General features: G+C 43.4%; 2 protein-coding genes across 2 annotated transcripts; both read right to left on the bottom strand.

Moving 5' to 3' along the window:
• Positions 1-5,591: 5,591 nt before the first annotated feature.
• On the bottom strand, positions 5,592-9,307 carry LOC122747572 (40S ribosomal protein SA-like). Its single transcript, XM_043993515.1, has 3 exons — positions 9,300-9,307; positions 8,427-9,071; positions 5,592-5,619 (listed from the first exon to the last, which is right to left on the bottom strand). The coding sequence occupies exons 1-3, from the start codon at positions 9,305-9,307 to the stop codon at positions 5,592-5,594; spliced, it is 681 nt and encodes a 226-aa protein (XP_043849450.1).
• Positions 9,308-18,726: 9,419 nt separating this feature from the next.
• LOC122749767 (40S ribosomal protein S3-like) lies at positions 18,727-19,514 on the bottom strand. The gene is made up of 2 exons (XM_043996283.1): positions 19,470-19,514; positions 18,727-19,320 (listed from the first exon to the last, which is right to left on the bottom strand). The coding sequence occupies exons 1-2, from the start codon at positions 19,512-19,514 to the stop codon at positions 18,727-18,729; spliced, it is 639 nt and encodes a 212-aa protein (XP_043852218.1).
• Positions 19,515-19,724: the final 210 nt, after the last annotated feature.

The following is a 19,724-nucleotide window of genomic DNA, read 5'->3' as shown; positions in this document are numbered from 1 at the left end:
AGGAAAATAGGATTTTTGTTTTTGTTTGCGGGGCAATGGGAGTTAAGTAACTTGCCCAGGGTCACACAGCTAGTAAGTGTCAAGTGTCTGAGGCTGGATTTGAACTCAGGTACTCCTGAATCCAGGGCCTGTGCTTTATCCACTGCTCCACCTAGCTACCCCCCAAAATAGGATTTTCGATAGGACATTTTGTCCCTCAGAAAAAGGTCTAGTTTTTTAAGGAAAAAAGAGACGAATTAATCTAGCTGTCATGGGGAAAATGATGGCCGAGCCCCGGGTGATACTGGAGATTGGAGGTGAGCAAATAGAATTTTTTTTTTTTGAGGGGCAATGGGGGTTAAGTGACTTGCCCAGGGTTACACAGCTAGTACGTGTCAAGTGTCTGAGGCTGGATTTGAACTCAGGTACTCCTGAATCCAGGGCCGGTGCTTTATCCACTGCACCACCTAGCCGCCCCGCAAATAGAATTTTTGATAGACACGGGGGCCACCTTTTCTGTTTTAATCTCTCATGCAGGACCCATCAAGGCATAAGGTTGTGGGGATGGGCAGGGGGAGGACCCTAAAATGTAGGCAGACATTGCCTTTAATATGTATGCATGAAGACCATGTGTTCCAACACTCCTTCCTGATTCTAAGCTCCTCACCCTGCCCCCTACTGGGGAGAGATATTATAGGAAAGCTGGGGTCGCAATTTACCTTAATACCTCTTCTTCCCTTACTCCCCAAAGCATCTGTCTCCCTCAGACCAGATAACATCCCTTTAGAAATCTGGGGACAAATAGACATGGATGTCTGGGGTGTAGGGGTCCCAGGGCTGGCAAAACAAATAGCTGGGGCAGCTAGGTGGCACAGTGGATAGAGCACCAGCCCTGGAGTCAGGAGGACCTGAGTTCAAATTTGGCCTCAGACACTTGACACTTACTAGCTGTGTGACCCTGGGCAAGTCACTTAACCCCAATTGCCTCACCAAAAAAACAAAACCAACAATCCTTAAACTTTAGACACTGAAACCAAAGATTCCAGAAAAGAAAAACCTAATCTAGTTTAGTGATGGCTCTTCCTTTGTTGAGAATGGGGAGAGGAAGGCTGGGTACTCTGTGGTCTCCCTGACTGACACCATTGAGGCCCAGAGCCTCCCTCCTGGGACTTCTGCTCAGAAAGCAGAACTTATTGCTCTTATGAGGGTCTTAGACTTGGCTAAGGGCAGGTCGGTTAACATCTATACTGACTCCAAATATACTTTCCATGTCCTCCATGCCCATGGCGCCATCTGGAAAGAATGGGGATTATTAACCTCTAAGAACTCCCCCATAAAACATGGGTCGGAAATCATGCACCTTCTTGAGGCAGTAACTCTCCCTCGTGAGGTGGCTGTGATGCACTGTCAGGGGCACCAAAGGGGAGATTCCTTATGTTGTGGGCCCAAAGTACCCTAGAAGTTCTTTGGAGCACATCAAGGAATCTTGTCCTTGAGAGATTAAACCAGAGGACCGATAAGCCTAGAGAGCTAAGGGGAACCATATCAGACTGAGCTAGCTTCCGGACCTCCACCCTTCATTCAGATCTCCCTTACCCCTGGGGAGATAACTTTGGGTGTGGCTGGGGCCTCTGTGTCCTGAAGAGAGAGATGGCTTGAGAGATCCATAGCCACCCCTCACCCAATTCCTCTAGCCACCACCAGTGGGGGATGGTCCTCCCTCACTAAAGGAACTTTCCACAGTCAAATGGTCACTCCTCCCCGCACCATGATCCTTTATAAAAGTACCTGCCAGTCTCCTGCTCAAGGAGATTGGTACCTCAGAGCCATGTGCTTTGTTCCATACCTCTCTCCCCATGAAAAGTCCAAGGATTTCTTTCATGGTTTCCCTTTCCTCCCCCCTTCCCTTCCCTTGCCCCTAAATAAACCACCATCTTATTCTAACAGCTTTTGTGTGCAAGAGGGTGTAATTCTTTAAAGAGGAATTCCTAAGAACCCAACCCCTACCCCAAACCCCCTACCCCATTTTCCCCCATGACATTGGATTTCCCAGGAGAACAGGAGAGCAGACCTTGCTGCAAAAGCTGCAGCCAGAGAGTGCCATGCCCTTGCCTTAGTTCCCCTCTACCCTTCCCTTCCCCCAGGAGTTTCTCCCTCTTATACACAGGAGGAAATAAGCTCTGCTACTGGCCAAGGTTTTACCCTAGAAACCACTGGTTGGTATAGATCCCTCACTGGTCAGCTTCTCCTTCCAGGCAATATGGTATGGAAGTTAGCTTCAGGCCTGCATCAGACCACCCATTTAGGAAGGGAGTCCTTAATTATCCTGATTAAAACTCTATTCACCAGGAAGGGCATTACCAAAGCTGTGGGGGAAATTTGTCACAGATGTTCCCTATGTGCTCAGACTAATACAGGTGGAGCCTTAAAACCTCCCTCTCTTCTGAAACCAGTCCAGCACAGGGGGGAGCTCCCAGGAGAGCACTGGTAGATTGATTTCACTCATCTGCCCACATGCCGGGGGTTCTTTTGGTTTTTGTTGATACTTTCACTGGCTGGGTGGAGGCTTTCCCTAGCAGATTCCAGAAAGCCTCTGAGGTAGCCAAAGCCCTCCTAAACGAGATTATTCCCCAATTTGCTCTCCCCAAATCTCTCCAGAGTGATAATGGCACTGCCTTTACCTCTCGGGTTACTCAACTCATAACAAAGGCATTGGGCATTACTTAACCCTTTCACGCTGCCTGGCACCCCCAGTCCTCGGGAAAGGTATGTCATGGAGAAAATGGGGTAGGGGTTTGGGAAAGGGATAGGGGTTTGGGGTCCTTAGGAATTCCTCTTTAAAGAATTACACCCTCTTGCACACAAAAGCAGTTAGAATAAGATAGTAGTTTATTTCAGGGCTGAGGAAGGGAAGGGAAGGGAAACCAAAAGAGAAATCATTAGACTTCTCATGGGGAGAACTGCATGGCACAGAAAGTGGCTCTGAGATACCAATCTCCTCGAGCAGGAGACAGGCAGGTACTTTTATAGAGGACTGATGGGATTGACCATCTGACTGTGGAAAGTTCCCTTAGTGAGGGAGGACCATCCCCCACGGGTGGTGGCTGGAGGAGTTGGGTGAGGGGTGGCTGCAGATCTCTCAAGCCATCTCCTCAGGACACAAAAGAAGAACCACACCCAAACTTTTCTCCCCAGGGTTGAGGGAGACTAGAATGAAGGGTGGGGGTCACTGAGTTAGCTCAGTCTGATCTGGCTGTCCTCTGGTTTAGTTTCTCAAGGAGATGGTTCTTTGATGTACCCCAGAGAACTTCTGGGGTGCTATGGGCCCATAACAGGTAGAACGCATGAACCAAACCCTAAAAGGAACCTTACTAAGATCTGTACAGAAGCAAAAATAGACCGGATCCAGGCACTCCCCATTGCTCTCTTCTAGGGCTAAACTGGGTCTAAGCTCTTTTGAACTCATGCTTGGACAACCATTTCTTTTTTTTTTCTGATAAAAGTATTTTTTTCCAGTTACATGTAAAGATAGTTCTCAACATTTGTTTATACAAGCTTTCCAATTTCAGATTTTTCTCCCCCCTCCCCTAGACAGCAGGTAATCTGATATGGGTTTTATATACACATAATAACATTAATCCTATTTCTGCATTAGTCCTGTTATAAGAGAAAAATCAAAGCAATGAGGAAAAACCTCAAAATAGAAAAACAACAGCACCAAAAACAAAAGAAATCGTATGGTTCAATCAGCATCTATACTCCACAATTCTTTTTTTTTTTTTCCTGGATTTGGAGATCCTCTTCCAACATGAGTCCCCTGGAACTCTTCTGTACCATTGTATTGGTGAGAAGAGTCTAGTCCATCACAGTAGATCAACACTCAATGTTGATGATACTGTGTACAATGTTCTTCTGGTTCTGCAGGCCCATAAAAGACTTTTACTATGCCCCCAGTGATTTAGGGACAGCTCTATATCCATAACCAACACGAAGCAGTTACAGAATACATGACTGTTGCCCTTTTTCCCTAGATACAAAGAAGGGGGGAATGTTATGAGAGGATTATGGGCCCCGGTTACCCCAGAAGTTGTCTGGGGAGGTCAAGGATCAAACTGAGCAAGCTCTGGGACCACCAACCTGCATTCCAGCCCTCCTCACCACCTGGATGAGGTAATCCTGTTGGGTGTGACTACACCAGGAGAAGACCCAGGAACTGCCCACCAGCAGACTGCTTTGACCCACCAGGATGGAGTTAATGCCCATCACCAGATTGCTCATGACTAATCATCAAACTACCCCAGCCTACCACCAGACGACCCCCAACCCATCCCCCATACCCACACCATCTTAGCCCTATAAAAGGGCACTCCCCAAGCTAGTCGGGAAGGAAAGCATTTTTCTCTAAAACCCCAATAAACCTGTTCTTTTATTCCTAAATAGGACTTGCGCAAGAGTGTAATTCTTTTTTTTTAGTGAGGCAATTGGGGTTAAGTGACTTGCCCAGGGTCACACAGCTAGTAAGTGTCAAGTGTCTGAGGCCGGATTTGAACCCAGGTACTCCTGACTCCAGGGCCAGTGCTCTATCCACTGCGCCACCTAGCTGCCCCAACAGTGTAATTCTTTACAGAGGAATCCTAAGGACCCACATGCTTTCTCCCCATATCATGGCTCAAATTAATAGGTCTTTGAGGATAGAGGAGTTAATTTGTGCATGCTAAATTATCTTAAGAATTTTTACCAATATTGTTTTTGTGTCTGTCCCTGTAGAATGCCATTTGTTAAAATGTTCTATATGTGTATGTATGTGTCCCTTGCTATTCAAGCTGAGCCCTTTATCTTGCGTTTGATTAGCACTTTGCCACTCAAAGTAGAATTGTCAGAAAGGTAATTTACACAGAGAGGCAGTTAGAGAGACTATCTTGATTTATCACCAGTTTAAAATGAGATTATTGATAATAATGGTCTGATATTGAAATGCTAGTAGATAGACTTCAGATAAATTGAAAATTTTACCATATGGAAATAGTTCCAGTTGTAACTGAATTCTATTCATCTTATTTTAAGTGAAATATGTCTTCTAATAAGATGTGTGGGTTTTAAAGGCGAGGTTTATTTTGAGATTTACATTAAGACAAAGTGTTTTAAAAATTTGGATCTGGAAGGGGTACTTTTTCTTCCTCTCTCTCATTGGCTGAGCCACCTCTCCTGTCTTGAGGGTCAGCGGGGGACGGCCCAGCTGCTGCTACCTGCTTCGGGAGCAGCTGCTGGAAACATGGTGGGACGGAGTGGGGGCGATCGCTGCTGCTGGGCCCTCTTCATCAGCTATTGTATTTACTTTGACCGCAAGAGAAGGAGCAACCCCAACTTCAAGAACAGGCTTTGAGAGCGAAGAAAGAAACAGAAGCTTGCTAAAAGAGAGAGCTGGACTTTCAAAGTTACCCGACCTTAAAGATGCTGAGGCTGTTCAGAAGTTCTTCCTTGAAGAAATACAGCTTGGTGAGGAATTACTAGCCCAAGGTGAATACGAAAAGGGTGTTGACCACTTGACACATGCCATTGCTGTCTGTGGGCAGCCACAGCAGTTGTTGCAAGTTTTACAGAAGACTCTTCCATCACCAGTGTTCCAGGTGCTGCTTCTGACTAAGATGCCAACAATAAGCCAGAGAAGTGTGAGTGTACAGAGCTTGGCCGAAGATGATGTGGAATGAGAAACATGTCAATGTAATAAAATCTTAATAAAAAAACAATTTAATTAAAAATTTGGATCTAGAAATAACTGTCTTTCCTTTCCTTATTTGAGAGATACCTTTCCACTATTCTGGTTATCTCCCTGTGGTCACTCACAGTATTGCAATAAAACTTGGGAAACTGAGTCACTGAGTCTTGTAATTCTTTTGGGACGACTCACGATGGTGGTCTGATGAGATGATCGTCAGACTGGAAAGTTCCCTTAGTGAGGGAGGACCATCCCCCACTGGTGGTGTCTGGAGAAGTTGGATATGGGGTGGCTGGGATCTCTCAAGCCATCTCTCTGCTCCTCAGGCCACAAAGGCAGCAGCCACACCTAATCTTATGTCCTGTGGAAATTTATTTTGATTTGGGGACCCTACCTTTAGGCTGAGATTAGAAAGCCTTAGGCCCTCAGGGTCTCCCCCCCCCCCCCTCCTCAGTTTCAGCTGAGTGAGAAAGAAAAAAAAGCCCCCAGCTCCCTCTGACCTGAGCGGATCCCGGATAGCCTGTGCTGAGGCATGTGAAACTTGGAGCGCACCACCCCCCCCACCAGCCACAGCTCTGGCTGGTGGATTAGCTTGGTCTGTGGGGGCGTAGGAAACCCTGAGATTTGAGTGGAGAGAAGAAAAGGTATATATAGACCTGGGAGACAGATTAAGGGGAGTTCGGCTGACTAGAGGAGGAAGGAGACTAGAGGGAGATGGACTAGAAAAAGAAGAAGCGAGGACAGACTAGATAGACAAGATTAAGGAGAGAACGGCTGACTAGGGTAGGACGGAGACTGGAAGGAGACGGACTAAAAAAAGGAGGGGGATGGACTAGAGAAGGACGGACTAGGAGAGAAGCTGACTAGAGGGGAGCTCAGACAAGGACGGAGGAGAGTTCGGTTCGGAAAAGGAGAGACCGGGCTGACAAGGTTACAGGCCTTAATACAAACCAGGGAAAGTATAACTTGCCCTGAGGCTGGAGGCGGCTAAGGCCCTTATTGTATTCAAGAAGTTCGAAGCTCAGCAGGTGCGAAAGAGAGACGAAAGAGACAAGAGACGCAGTGGAAAGAGACCACAGGAAAGCAGTCAGGTTGTACACTTTATTTCCCTGTATTCCTAATTTGAAATAGTATCTCATAAATAAACTCTGCTTTGATTATTTGGTTAAGAGGCTTCTTAATCTTTAGTCTATCAGTTTGGGAGCAGTGTGGTGGAACTTTATAAACGGCCCACATTAAATTAACGAAGTCAGATAGCCAAATAGTCAAAAGTCCCCAGTTTAGTCCTCCAGTCAGATTAGCCCCCCAAATTAGGCTAGTCATTTAAAAATATTTTTACAGTCCCCAGGGGTGGAGGAAACTGGAATGAAGGGTGGTGGTCCCAGAGCTAGCTCAGTCCTGATCAGGTTCCACTTATCTCTTTAGGTGTGTCTGTCCTTTGAATTAGTTTCTCAAGGAGAAGGTTCTTTGATGTACCCCAGAGAACTTCTGGAGTGCTCTGGGCCCATAACAAAATGATGAGCAGGCAGATTGGACTGGAAGAATGAGGAGGAGACAAGAGGAAGAAGGTTTGAAAGAAGCAATGAGGGTAAAAATTAGGTTTAGAAGAAGGAGGCAGAATAGTTTCAAATGATAATGAGGTCATGATCCAACTCCTGTGGATGGTGAGAGAAATGATTATTTCATTTATTAATAATGAATTATTTAATTAGGACCAAAGTTTTTCTCCTTTTCTACTTCCTCATCCAGAAATCAAACAGTGTGGGAAAATCTTGGCCAGAGACTTACCCAGACTAAGATCTAATCAGAGAATAAAAGAAATTCAAAGTTTAGGCAAATGAGTGGATTCCTGCTCATTATGTTGAGGAAAATGTGGATTCTTCCTTTTGTCAGACAGATGGTTTGGAAATTGATTTCTCTTTGACCAAGACTTGGGTAATCTAAGTCATATACCCCCAAGACCCTCATTAGAATGAGTCCACATCTCATTGTAATATTCATTGTCTCATTAGTTGTTAACCTATCAGAGTTGATTGCCACCCTCAGAACACCCACTCTTCCAAGGGCATATAAACTGTGAGCCCAACCCCATAAGGGTCTTTGGCATTTGAGAGTGCCACTGACCTCTTTTATTAATGAAATACTAGCATTATTAATAAAATGATTAATTACCTAGAAACTATGTCTCTCAAACTTTTATTTATTTATTTAGCTATTTGTTTATTTGTTTTTGTGGGGCAATGAGGGTTAAGTGACTTGCCCAGGGTCACACAGCTAGTGTCAAGTGTCTGAGGTCACATTTGAACTCGGGTCCTCCTGAATCCAGGGTCAGTGCTTTATGCACTGTGCCCCCTAGCTGCCCCTCAAACTTTTTAAATGTCACAGTGGTCAGATGAAATAGAGTCAAGGAGGAGGTTGTAGTTTGAAGAGGTTGATTACCTGGGAGGCCAGGAATGTCAATACTGTTGTGGGCCCAGAGCACCCCAGAAGTTCTCTGGGGCACATCAAGGAATCTTGTCCTTGAGAAACTAAACCAGAGGACAGACAAGCCTAGAGAGATAAGTGGAACCAGATCGGACTGAGCTAGCTCCGGGACCTCCACCCTTCATTCAAGTCTCCCTCAACCCTGGGAGACAAGATTAGGTGTGGCTGTTTCCTTTGTGTTGAAGAGATCTGCAGCCACCCCTCACTCAATCCCTCCAGCCACCACCAGTAGGGGATGGTCCTCCACCCCCTCCCAAATTCCTCCTTTGTCACTGCCTTCTCAGCTGCAACCTGCTCTTTTTTCTCAATCTCCTCTGGATCCCTGTAGAGCAGGACTTCACCGGCCAGCATCCACCACATCAGACCCACGGAGTGAGCTCCCTTGTTGTTGCCTGGAATGGCAATGTCCACATAGCGAAGTGGAGAATCTGTGTTGCACAATGCAGTAGTTGGGAAGTTAACATATGATGCTTCAGTCAGAGGCTGGTGATCCGCCTGAGGATCAGTGACCACGAAGAGGTGAGGTTCCCGGAAAGCTGCCTGATTCTGGTTAGTGACAGTGCCTGGGGTGAAACATCCAGCAATAGGTGTAGCGCCAGTGGCAGCAGCAAATTTCAGAACAGCTCGCTGGCCAGTGTTCCTGGATGAGATGACACTGACATCAGCAGGGTTTTCATTGGCAACAATGGCTCGAGCAGCGAGCAGAAGCTTTTCCCCAGTTCTCTTCAAATGAATGATGTAGATGCCATCACTCTTCCTTTTGTAGATGTACTGTTTCATCTGGAAATCCAAATTAGTGCCACCCAAATGGGTTCCTGCAGTGAGAAATTTGAGGACATCTTCCTCCTTCATCTGCAAGACATCCAGGGCTCGGGACACTGTGAAAGTTTCCCTTTAAAGTTACGCGGGGAACGAGGACAACACCGTATGGACCCCTCTTCTGGGTAGCACAGAATGTTGAAAACTCCAAAAATAAAGACAAGGGATGAGGAGGAAAGGAAAGCCTATAAGCCAAGTGCTAAACTCTTTGAGAAAGGAGGAAACTCATAGATGACTACAACAAGGATCCAGATAGGGTGATATAGGTAGATGGAGTGAACCTCAAAGGAAGAGAGGTTACAAAGTCATGGCAGCAGGGATATGGGGTAAAGCAAGAAGTAGGATGGTTTCTCTTCCAGGCATGTAAGGGCTACAAAGAAGACCAATTTAGCTAGACCACGGAATTTGGGAAGGGGAGTAATAAATAATAAGCCTGAAAGGGTAGGTTGGGGCCTGGATATGAAGGACTTTAAAAACCAAACAGAGAAATTTATACCTGATCCCAGAGACAATAAGGAGTGGCATTCACTGGAGTTTACTGAGTAGAGTTAAACAGTCAGACCTGTGTTGAAATGAAATCACTTTGGCAGCAGTTCAAAGAATGGTTTAGAGAGGGGAGAGACCTAATGCAGAAAGAACAATTAGGAAGATACTTCCATAGTGCAGGCAAGAGGTGATGAAAACTTGGACTAAGGTGATAGCCATGTGACTAGATAAAAGGGACAGTTGTGAGAAATGTTGTAGAGGTAAAACAACAAACCTGAGTGGGAGTTTGGGAATGGTTAAAAAAAAAACACCTAAAATGTATTAATGTTGATTAAAAAAAATTTTTTTTCTTTGTTTTTTTTGCAGGGCAATGGGGGTTAAGTGACTTGCCCAGGGTCACACAGCAAGTAAGTGTCAAGCGTCTGAGGCCGGATTTGAACTCAGGAACTCCTGAATCTAGGGCCGGTGCTTTATCCACTGCAACACCTAGCCAGCCCAAAAAACTTTTTAAAGAATGAAATGAGGCTCCATATACATCAATGTGGGAAGCTAAGTGATAAAGTAGATAGAACACCAGGCCTCAAGTCAGGAAGACATCTTCCTCAGTTCAAATTTGGCCTCAAACACTTACTAGCTCTGTGACTCTGTTTACCTCGGTTTTCTCATTTGTAAAATGAGCTGGAAAAGGAACCACTCCAGTATCTTTGCCAAGGAAACACCAAATGGGGTTACAAAGAGTCAGTTATGACTGAAAGATGACTGAAAACAACACATCAAAATATTTATAGCAGAACTTTTTGTAGTAGGAAGAACTGGAAACAAAGTAGCCCGGTCCATCGACTGGGGAATGGATAAATAAATTTGTGGTACATGAATGTAGTGGAATGTTCCTGTGCTGTAAGAAATGATGAATGTGATGAATACAGAGAAATCTGGGAAGATCTACCTGAACTGATGCAGAATAAGAAGAGCCAGGGGGCAGCTAGGTAGTGCCATGGATAAAGCACCTGCCCTGGATTCAGGAGGACCTGAGTTCAACTCTGGCCTCAGACACTTGACACTAGCTGTGTGACCCTAGGAAAGTCACTTAACCCTCATTGCCCTGCAAAAAAAAAAAGAAAAAAGAAAAAGAAGAAGAAGAGCCAAGAAAACAATATACACAATGACTACAACAACCTCAAAACAATCAAAAGTGAATGCTGTGCAATGACAAAAACCATGCTTAGTCCCAACAAAGAGACAGAAAAAGACAGTCCATTCCCCCTGCTCTTCATTCACAGTGGTCAAGTTCCACAGGTGTGGAACATTGCTTATAATATCAGATTTTTTTTTCCTATGTGTTAATCTGAATTATTTTATCTTCTTCCTCTGTTTTTTTTTCTCTCTTTTTAAAAATTTATTTTTTTAAAGGGATGACTCATTGAAGAGAAAGGAGGGGGGGCAGCTAGGTGGCGCAGTGGATAGAGCACCGGCCCTGGAGTCAGGAGTACCTGAGTTCAAATCCGGCCTCAGACACTTAACACACACTTACTAGCTGTGTGACCCTGGGCAAGTCACTTAACCCCAATTGCCTCACTAAAAAAAAAAAGAGAAAAGGGAAAATCTAGGTGATGTAAAAATAAAAGATAACAAAAATTTTGTTTAAAAAAAAAAAGAAGGGCAGAGCAGGGAAGGGAAAGGAAGGGAAAGGAAAGGGGCAACATGGCAGAAATAAATTTTTCTGGCCTTTGATTTCCAATAAGCAAAGTAAATATTGGAAAAATGCAAGGGTAGGAAGATACAAAAGTTCTCAAGCCCCATTCAGAAAGAAAAGAGGTCAGCTTTGCAAAGAATATGTCATTTGTGGCTGAACCCACTACAGAGTGTGGGTTGGGCTCAGAGGTTGGTTTGAGGGAATATTTCTCTTCTTTCTGGGTTTCTCTTTACAAAGCTCACTGATAACTGTGCCAATCCTGCCCTCTATTGACAGAAAAAGGCTGGTTATAATAGGGATCCTTCCGTGTATGAATCAGGTCCCTTCCAACTCTCAAATCCTGTGATTCTATGAAAGATGGTGACCAAGAATGAACAGAATCACAGAATTAGAGCTATAAATGAGCTCAGAGGCAAGATGGGACAGGAAAAGTTGTACTACTCATCTATAACATCTGAGACAAGTAGTCATCCAGCCTCTACTTGAAAACCTCTTTTGTGGGAATCCACACCCCACTGAAGCCACCCTTCCAGCTCTGAGGGTTAAGCAGGTTTTTCTTACATCAATCTAAATTAATCTGGAAAGGAGTTACCCAAAGAAACAGACACGACAAAGTATAGTGGAAAAGGTCAAGTTTAGGAATGGACAACAAAGCAGGGTCTCAGAAAACTGATGTAATATCCCTTTCATTCTGTCATCTGTTCTCTTCTGTTGTATGGAACTCCTCAAGGGCTGAGCAATAAAAATAATAAATAAATAAATGAAGGAAGGAAGGAAGGAAGGAAGGAAGTGACAGGCAGGGAGGGAGAAAAAGCTAGCCACAAGGTGCCTTATCCACTTTAAGCAATTTTCAGCTGTTCCCCGGTGACTGAGTCATGGCATGGCTATCTGGTTCAGGATTTTATTTTTTGTTTTGTTTTATATTTTGTTTTTTGGTTGGACAATGAGGGTTAAGTGACTTGCCCAAGGTCACACAGCTAGTAAGTGTCAAGTGTCTGAAGCTGGATTTGAACTTCAGTCCTTCTGACTCCAGGACCCAAGCTCTATCCACTGCGCCACCTAGCTGCCCCTGGTTCAGGATTTTAAACAGTGCTTTTATTGGGCATGGAGCAGATAAACCTGGAAAGTTCCACTTATTGAATGACAATGTCACTGTGCAATTCATAGATCTAGTCCCTGAGACATAGATAGCAAGGAAATGGGAGTTTGGATTTTGGCTTAATGTATATTTTGCTCTGGGTGCTTATCCTTCACTGACAAAGATGGAGACGGAGCTATGGATGGAGGGCAAAGGCATCCCATCTCTAGAGGAGAGATAGGCAAGGCAGAGCTAACAGTAGTACTGTTCTGAGAGATCAAACAGCCCTTTAGCTCATGCATATTCTAATATTAGTCTCTACATTGTTATGCTCCACCTAGCAGCTCAGTTGAGCCCTCTACTATCCTGTTTCCCCCATTAATGATGGAGCAATCAGAAGTTTACTTGAACCTGAAAATCACACCTCCTATACTAATTATTTAAGGGAGCAAATAGATACAATTTTAGTCTAGTACTCTTGGTCCCTAATATATGTGTGTGGGGCAGCTAGGTGGTGCAGTGGCCTTGGATTCAGGAGGACCTGAGTTCAAATCTGACCTAAGACACTTGACACTAGCTGTGTGACCCTGGGCAAGTCACTTAACCCCAATTGCCTCACCAAAAAAACAAAACCCACAAAATGTGTGTGTGTTTGTGTATGTATCTCACAACTTTTTTTAAAAGATAGAGAGAAAGCAGATGACACAATGAGCTATTATAGGAACAAAGAGATTCCTTGTTAAGTTGAGGTCAGAGACGGAAAAATACTAAGGCTATGGTGGCACTGCATCTGGTTGAGGCTGGGTATTAATTCTACCAGTAAGGAGAGAGTCCCATGCCAACAGGCTTTGGGACTGGGGTTATACTTAAAATAAGAAATTTTAAAGGACACAATTATTAATTATAATAAATGCTGCCCCTCTCACCGGGTTGGCTAGACTGGGTTAAAAAGATATCCTGGAGCAGCTAGATGGCACAGTGGATAAAGTTCAAATCCGGCCTCAGGCACTTAACACTTACTAGCTGTGTGACCCTGGGCAAGTCACTTAACCCCAATTGCCTCACTAAAAAAACCAAAAACCAAAACAAAACAAAAAGATATCCTGAAGAGTAGGAATTCTACTGACCCTACACCTCACCAGCTACCCATAGGTGGTACTTTGGTTTACTGTGCCTCAGGCAACAGGGAAGCCATGGTAATGATTCAAGCTAGAGTTCCCTGAACCAACAAAATGACAAAGGGGGTTTTCTTGTCCCCTCAAAGGGATAAACAACGGAATGGATGCAAGAGATATTGTGGGGGGCAGCTAGATGGCACAGTGGTTAAAGCACCGGCCCTGGACTCAGGAGTACCTGAGTTCAAATCCGGCCTCAGACACTTGACATTTACTAGCTGTGTGACCGTGGGCAAGTCACTTAACCCCCGTTGCCTAAAAAAAAAAAAAAAAAAAAAAAAAGAGAGAGATTGTGGAGGCAGAATCAACAGAACTCAGTAACTGATTGTACGCAAGAAGTGAGAGACCAAAGAGTTTAAGGTCTTTATTTTTTTGTTGTTTAGAATTTTATTTTCCAAATTACATGTAAAAACAAATTTTGACATCAATTTTTTAAAACTTTGTGTTTCAACTTCTCTTCCTCCCTCCCTTCCCACCCCCCCACCCGAAGAACTCAAGCAATTCAATATAAGTTATACATGAGTAGTCATGGAAAACATCTCCACTTATGATCTTTATATTAACCAAGGTTTCACATATAGAAGATTGGGGAAAGATGACAACCTTGGATCAAGTTAATTTTTTTCCATTTTTTTCAAAGTTGTGTGATGTTTAAAATCTAAATTGTGGTCGCCTTAAATTAGAAACTTCAGCACTAGTCTTCGGGCATTAAACATTTATTAAAGCATACAGGTATTCACAAGGAGTTCAGAAAGTTAAGAAAAAGCCTATGTAGCCTAGAGTTCCAGCCTGGTTGGGTTCTTCCTCAAGTCCTCCTCCAAGAGCCTGCTTTAATCAGGAACTCTTTAGCAAACTGATTTTGGAAGCTTTTTATAGGTCTGGAATAGAGGCGGTCCTTACACACTGCTTCAAGCTGATTGGTTGGCATCCTCCAAACCATTAAGGGCTAGCCAGGTGTGATTACAATCTAATTAACTTTGAAGTAGACTAATCAGCAGTCAATTACTCTCACTTGATTCAATCAGTTTAGATTAATCTCCAGGTGGGTCTTTAAGTATCTGCTAAATCCCAAAATTTTATCACAGTTGGAAGCAACCTCAGAGACCATTGAGTCCAACTTATATCACTTGACCTCACATGAATAACCAGAAGTAGGTAACAAAGTAGGAAGTCTCATCCTTTTGTCACATCCCAGATACATATCAGAAACATAGTATTCCAGAAAGACAGCAGATTACTTTATTATTTATGTCAGGTTAACAAATAGTGGCTTCAGTCCCAAAGCAGGGAATCACCAATCACCCTTGCTCATTTCTTTCTTCTCTAACAATTCCTGAATGACCTCTTTCCTGATGGCATTTGCAAATTCCTATCATCTTTCTTTGGTGTACAAGAAATTAGTTCTTGAAATGGCTCTGCTCTGACCTTTACAAGAAAGAATTCATACTTTTTGGCTCCAGAGGTTTAGTGTTTATTCATCTTCTCTCTCTTCTCTGGGTCATATCTTCTACCCTCCAAGTAAGATGTAATCTCTGCCTCTTCAAATCAGCAATGCTCAGCTTCCCTGGAGCAGGGGTGGAGAAATAAGATGGTAATATTTACCTAGGGATGAGAATTAGTGATCAGGTATGTGGAATTTCAGGATAGTGTATAGAAAACCATTAAAGTAACAGATAACAAGGTCAAGGTTTGGTATAGAAGCAAATAGAATTAAGAGATAGACTATGAGAACAAGTAAAAGTCAAAGGTGGGGGGGGCAGCTAGGTGGCACAGTGGATAGAGCACAGGCGCTGGAGTCAGGAGGACCTGAGTTCAAATTCGGCCTCAGACACTTAACACTTACTAGCTGTGTGACCCTGGGCAAGTCACTTAACCCCAATTGCCTCACCAAAAGAAAAAAGAAAAGTCAAATATCTGAAGTTATAATCACACACACAAAAGCAAATTTTATATTGTGAGTAAAAGAGTTGTAGGGTCAAAAAGAAAGATGGTTATGATTAATGGGATTTCAATTATTATAATTTTAGAGTGAATGGACCTTAATGAGGTGCTAATGTCTATTGTGTGACCTTACCTGTGTGTGGTGGATGGTGGAAAAGAAGCATATCAGGAGTTAAATGGTAAGGAATTGTGTGGTCAGGAAGATAAAGCATCCAACAACAGGAGTATTGAGATCCCTGAGGATGCTGGCAAGAGATAAAGTGAGTTGGGCAGCTGGGTGGTGCAGTGGATAAGGCACTGGCCATGGATTCAGGAGTACCTGAGTTCAAATCTGGCCTCAGACACTTGACACTTACTAGCTGTGTGACCCTGGGCAAGTCACTTAACCCCAATTGCCTGCAAAAGAGAGAGAGAGAGAGAGAGAGAGAGAGAGAGAGAGAGAGAGAGAGAGAAAGTGAGTTAAGTGCTAAAGTTACAGAGGAAGTGGAATTGCATGTGAAGAAAGATGCAGAACTTCCCCACTCCTATCCCCAACACATTCATTAGGGATAGCTTCTGGATGAAAGATGGAATATACAACCCCTGAGGATGAGAGACAGAGATGGAAGTTTGGGCTGAGACCATATATTCATGTCGTTCCAATAAGAAACCACATGTATTGGGGCAGCTAGGTGGCACAGTGGATAGAGCACTGGCCCTGGAGTCAGGAGTACCTGAGTTCAAATCCGGCCTCAGTCACTTAACACTTACTAGCTGTGTGACCCTGGGCAAGTCACTTAACCCCAATTGCCTCACACAAAATAATAATTAAAAAAAAAAAGAAACCACATGTACCAAGGGACCTGCATCAGACAGAGATGCAGAAAAAATGATGGAGCCTCATGAAGGGATTACATGGTACAAAGCAAGGAAGATGGAACTTCTACAAGAGTAAGAGTGTAAGAGGAAAGAGATTTGGAACCTCCATAAGACAAGAGAGAGGAGAAACAAATCTGAATCCTTGACAATAGATGGTGAAAAAGGAAAGACACCTAGATTTATTCATATCCAAATAGATGCTACCAGGGCACAAAATCTGGCTCCAAAGGGGAAGATGGGAAGAAGTAGGTCCCACAGCAGGGGCCAACTTACACCAGGAAGCAATCCAGACCAATACAATCTCTGTTACTGCAAGTGATGAAGACCTGAGGTGTAGAGGGAAGCATGGATCCACTAGAGGTCAGGGTCGTTTAATACCTTACAGAAAGAGTGGAAAAAAACTTTCTTGATGAGTTGGAGTACTGGCCTCTAACAGTACTCTTTACAGATGTATTTATTTATTTTTTAGTGAGGCAATTGGGGTTAAGTGACTTGCCCAGGGTCACACAGCTAGTAAGTGTTAAGTGTCTGAGGCTGGATTTGAACTCAGGTACTCCTGACTCCAGGGCTGGTGCTCTATCCACTGTGCCACCTAGCTGCCCCTCAGATGTATTTTTAATACAGTTAAATAGTCTGACCTATATTTGATAGACCATTTTATTTTATTTTTAAACAGTTAAATAGTTGGTCCTATATCTGATCTAGGTCAATTAGGTGGTTCGGTGGATAGAGTGCTAAGCCTGAAGTCAGAAAGACTCATCTTCATGAGTTTAAATCTAGCCTCAAACATTTAGTAACTGTGTGGCCCTGGGCAACCTGTTTGCCTCAGTTTCCTCATCTGTAAAATGAAATAAAGAAGGAAATGGCAAGGCACTCCAGTATCTTTGCCAATAAGACCCCCAAAAAGGGGTCATGAAGAGGTGGACATGACTGAACAACAATAATGTATCTGATATCTTTGTAGCCCAAGTACTTGCTGTGAGCAAAGGATTCTTTTGGAAGGAAGCTAAATAAATGCTACTAATATTTCAAGAGTTTTCCTGGGTTAGAGCATGAACCAGAGAGATTTTTTTGAAACATCTCCCCTCCACCCTAAAGATTATAGGTCTGTCTTGCAAGGGTCAGAGTCAAAATGACATAGAGGTTACACATAAAATTAGTTTGATGTCAAAGTACTAAGAAAGCTTTCTTCCTTCCCTCTTCCTTTCTACTTCCCCAACTTCTTGCATCATTGCTTTCTTTATACCTCATTCCTCCTAAGTTCTCCCTCTAGGTTAGACTAACAATTTAAAGACTTGAATTTCACATTGTTTTGGGTTTGTTTTTAGGTTGGCATTATTATAACATTTTTAAAAATAATACTATGGGTTAATAGAAACATCAAAGAAACAAAGAATTAAAATGTAAGCTATGTAAAATCCCAACTAAAACCCGAATGTGTATAATGTATTCATTCAATAACTAAAATCCCAAGGAAGACAACACTCTCAATATAATAAAGTACTGCAAAACAATTGGCAATTTTCAGTTATCAAAATTGTGGACTTTTCATTTTGTATCCTTTTTTCAATCAGGAAAAAAATTCTTTTTTAATGTAATATAACATACATATAACAAAAAAGGAAAATAATAAATGTTGGAGAAGCTGTGGAAAAATTGGAATACTAATTCATTGTTGGTGGAGCTGTGAACTGATCCAACCATTCTGGAGAGCAATTTGGAATTATGCCCAAAGGGCTATAAAGCTGTGCATACCCTTTGACCCAGAAATACCACTTTTGGGTCTTTTTCCCAAAGAGATCATGGAAAAGGGAAAAGGACCCACATGTACAAAAATATTTATAGCTGCTCTTTTTGTGGTGGCAAGGAATTGGAAGTTGAGGGGATGCCCATCAATTGGGGAATGGCTGGACAAGTTGTGGTATATGAATGTAATGGAATACTATTGTGCTGTAAGAAACGATGAGCAGGAGGAGTTCAGAGAAACCTGGAAGGACTTACATGAACTGATGATGAGTGAGGTGAGCAGAACCAGGAGAACATTATACACAGTATCATCAACATTATGTGTTGATCAACTGTGATAGACTATATTCTTCTCACCAATCCAATGGTACAAGAAAGTTCCAAAGGATTCATCATGGAAAAGGCTCTCCAAATCCAGGGGGGAAAAAGGGAACTGTGGAATATGAATGCTGATTGGATCATATTATTCTTTTGGTTTTGGTGCTATTGGTTTTCTGTTTTGAGGTTTTTCCTTTTTGCTCTGATTCTTCTCTCTCTCTCTCTCTCTCTCTCTCTCTCTCTCTCTCTCTCTCTCTCTCTCTCTTTCTCTCTCTCTCTCTTTGGTTTGTTTTGAAAAAGATTTTATTAAAGATCTTTACAGAAGAGCTTTGGGCACACTATTCCAGATGTCAGAGTCCTGTTATGCTGGGGCATAGCAGGTTGCTCTGCCTTCCCACTCTTCTGCTCTGAGATGGGGGTGGTAGGAAGAATCTCATCCTTTGGGCTCTACGATGCTCACATGGTCAGGCAGGGGCTTCTTGGGGCCAATCTTGCCACTTGGGTCCCAGGGCAACATGATTTTGACTTTAATTCCCAATATACCCTGTCTGAGGAGGCTGTGGCGCACAGCTGTATTGACATAGTAGTTGACGGGGTCTCCACTGTGGATCATCAGACCATCCACAAACTTCATGGACTTGGCCCTCTGGCCTCTGAGTTTACCAGGCACCACCACTTCAAATCCCTTTGCTCCACTCTCCATAATGAAGTGGAGGACACCATAGCAGGCTCTACGCACAGCAAGGCCTCCCAGGAGCTTGTAACGCAGGGACTCAGCCTGAGCAATAGCACAGAGACCTCTGGTGGCCACCTTCTTGGTGTACAACTCTACACTGCCTTCGGGAAAGCCAAACCTCTTCTGCACTACAGCTGTCAGTTCACGAATCCGGCAACCCTTCTCCCCAAGGACATTCTGAGTCCTGGTAGCCAAGAAGATGGTTTCTGTCCTGGTTGGGGTAACTCGAACCTCCACCCCAGAATAACCATCCTCCCTGGTGAGAAACTCATTCAGTTCAGCTTTAAAGATGTCATCAGGGGCAGCTAGGTGGCGCAGTGGACAGAGCACCAGCCCTGGCTTCAGGAGTACCTGAGTTCAAATCTGGCCTCAGACACACTAGCTGTGTGACCCTGGGCAAGTCACTTAACCCCAATTGCCTCACCAAAATAAAAAAAGATGTCATCAGCAACAAACTTCCTCTTCTTGGAGATCTGCACCGCCATCTCTGATTCTTCTCTTATAACATGACTAATGCAGAAATATGTTTAATGTTATTCTTTATATATAACCTATATCAGATTACCTGCTGTCTGGGGGGGGGGAGGAGGGAGGGAGAAAAATTTGAAATTGGAAATCTTATATCAACAAATGTTGAAAACTATTTCTACATGTAACTGGAAAATAATAAAATACTTTTATTTTTCTAAAATACA

This window comes from Dromiciops gliroides, chromosome 3 (genome assembly GCF_019393635.1).
Source record: "Dromiciops gliroides isolate mDroGli1 chromosome 3, mDroGli1.pri, whole genome shotgun sequence".
In the NCBI taxonomy this organism is placed as follows: Eukaryota; Metazoa; Chordata; class Mammalia; order Microbiotheria; family Microbiotheriidae; genus Dromiciops; species Dromiciops gliroides.
The sequence above is the reverse complement of the archived record's forward strand: the minus strand, read 5'-3'. Positions and strand labels throughout refer to the sequence as shown.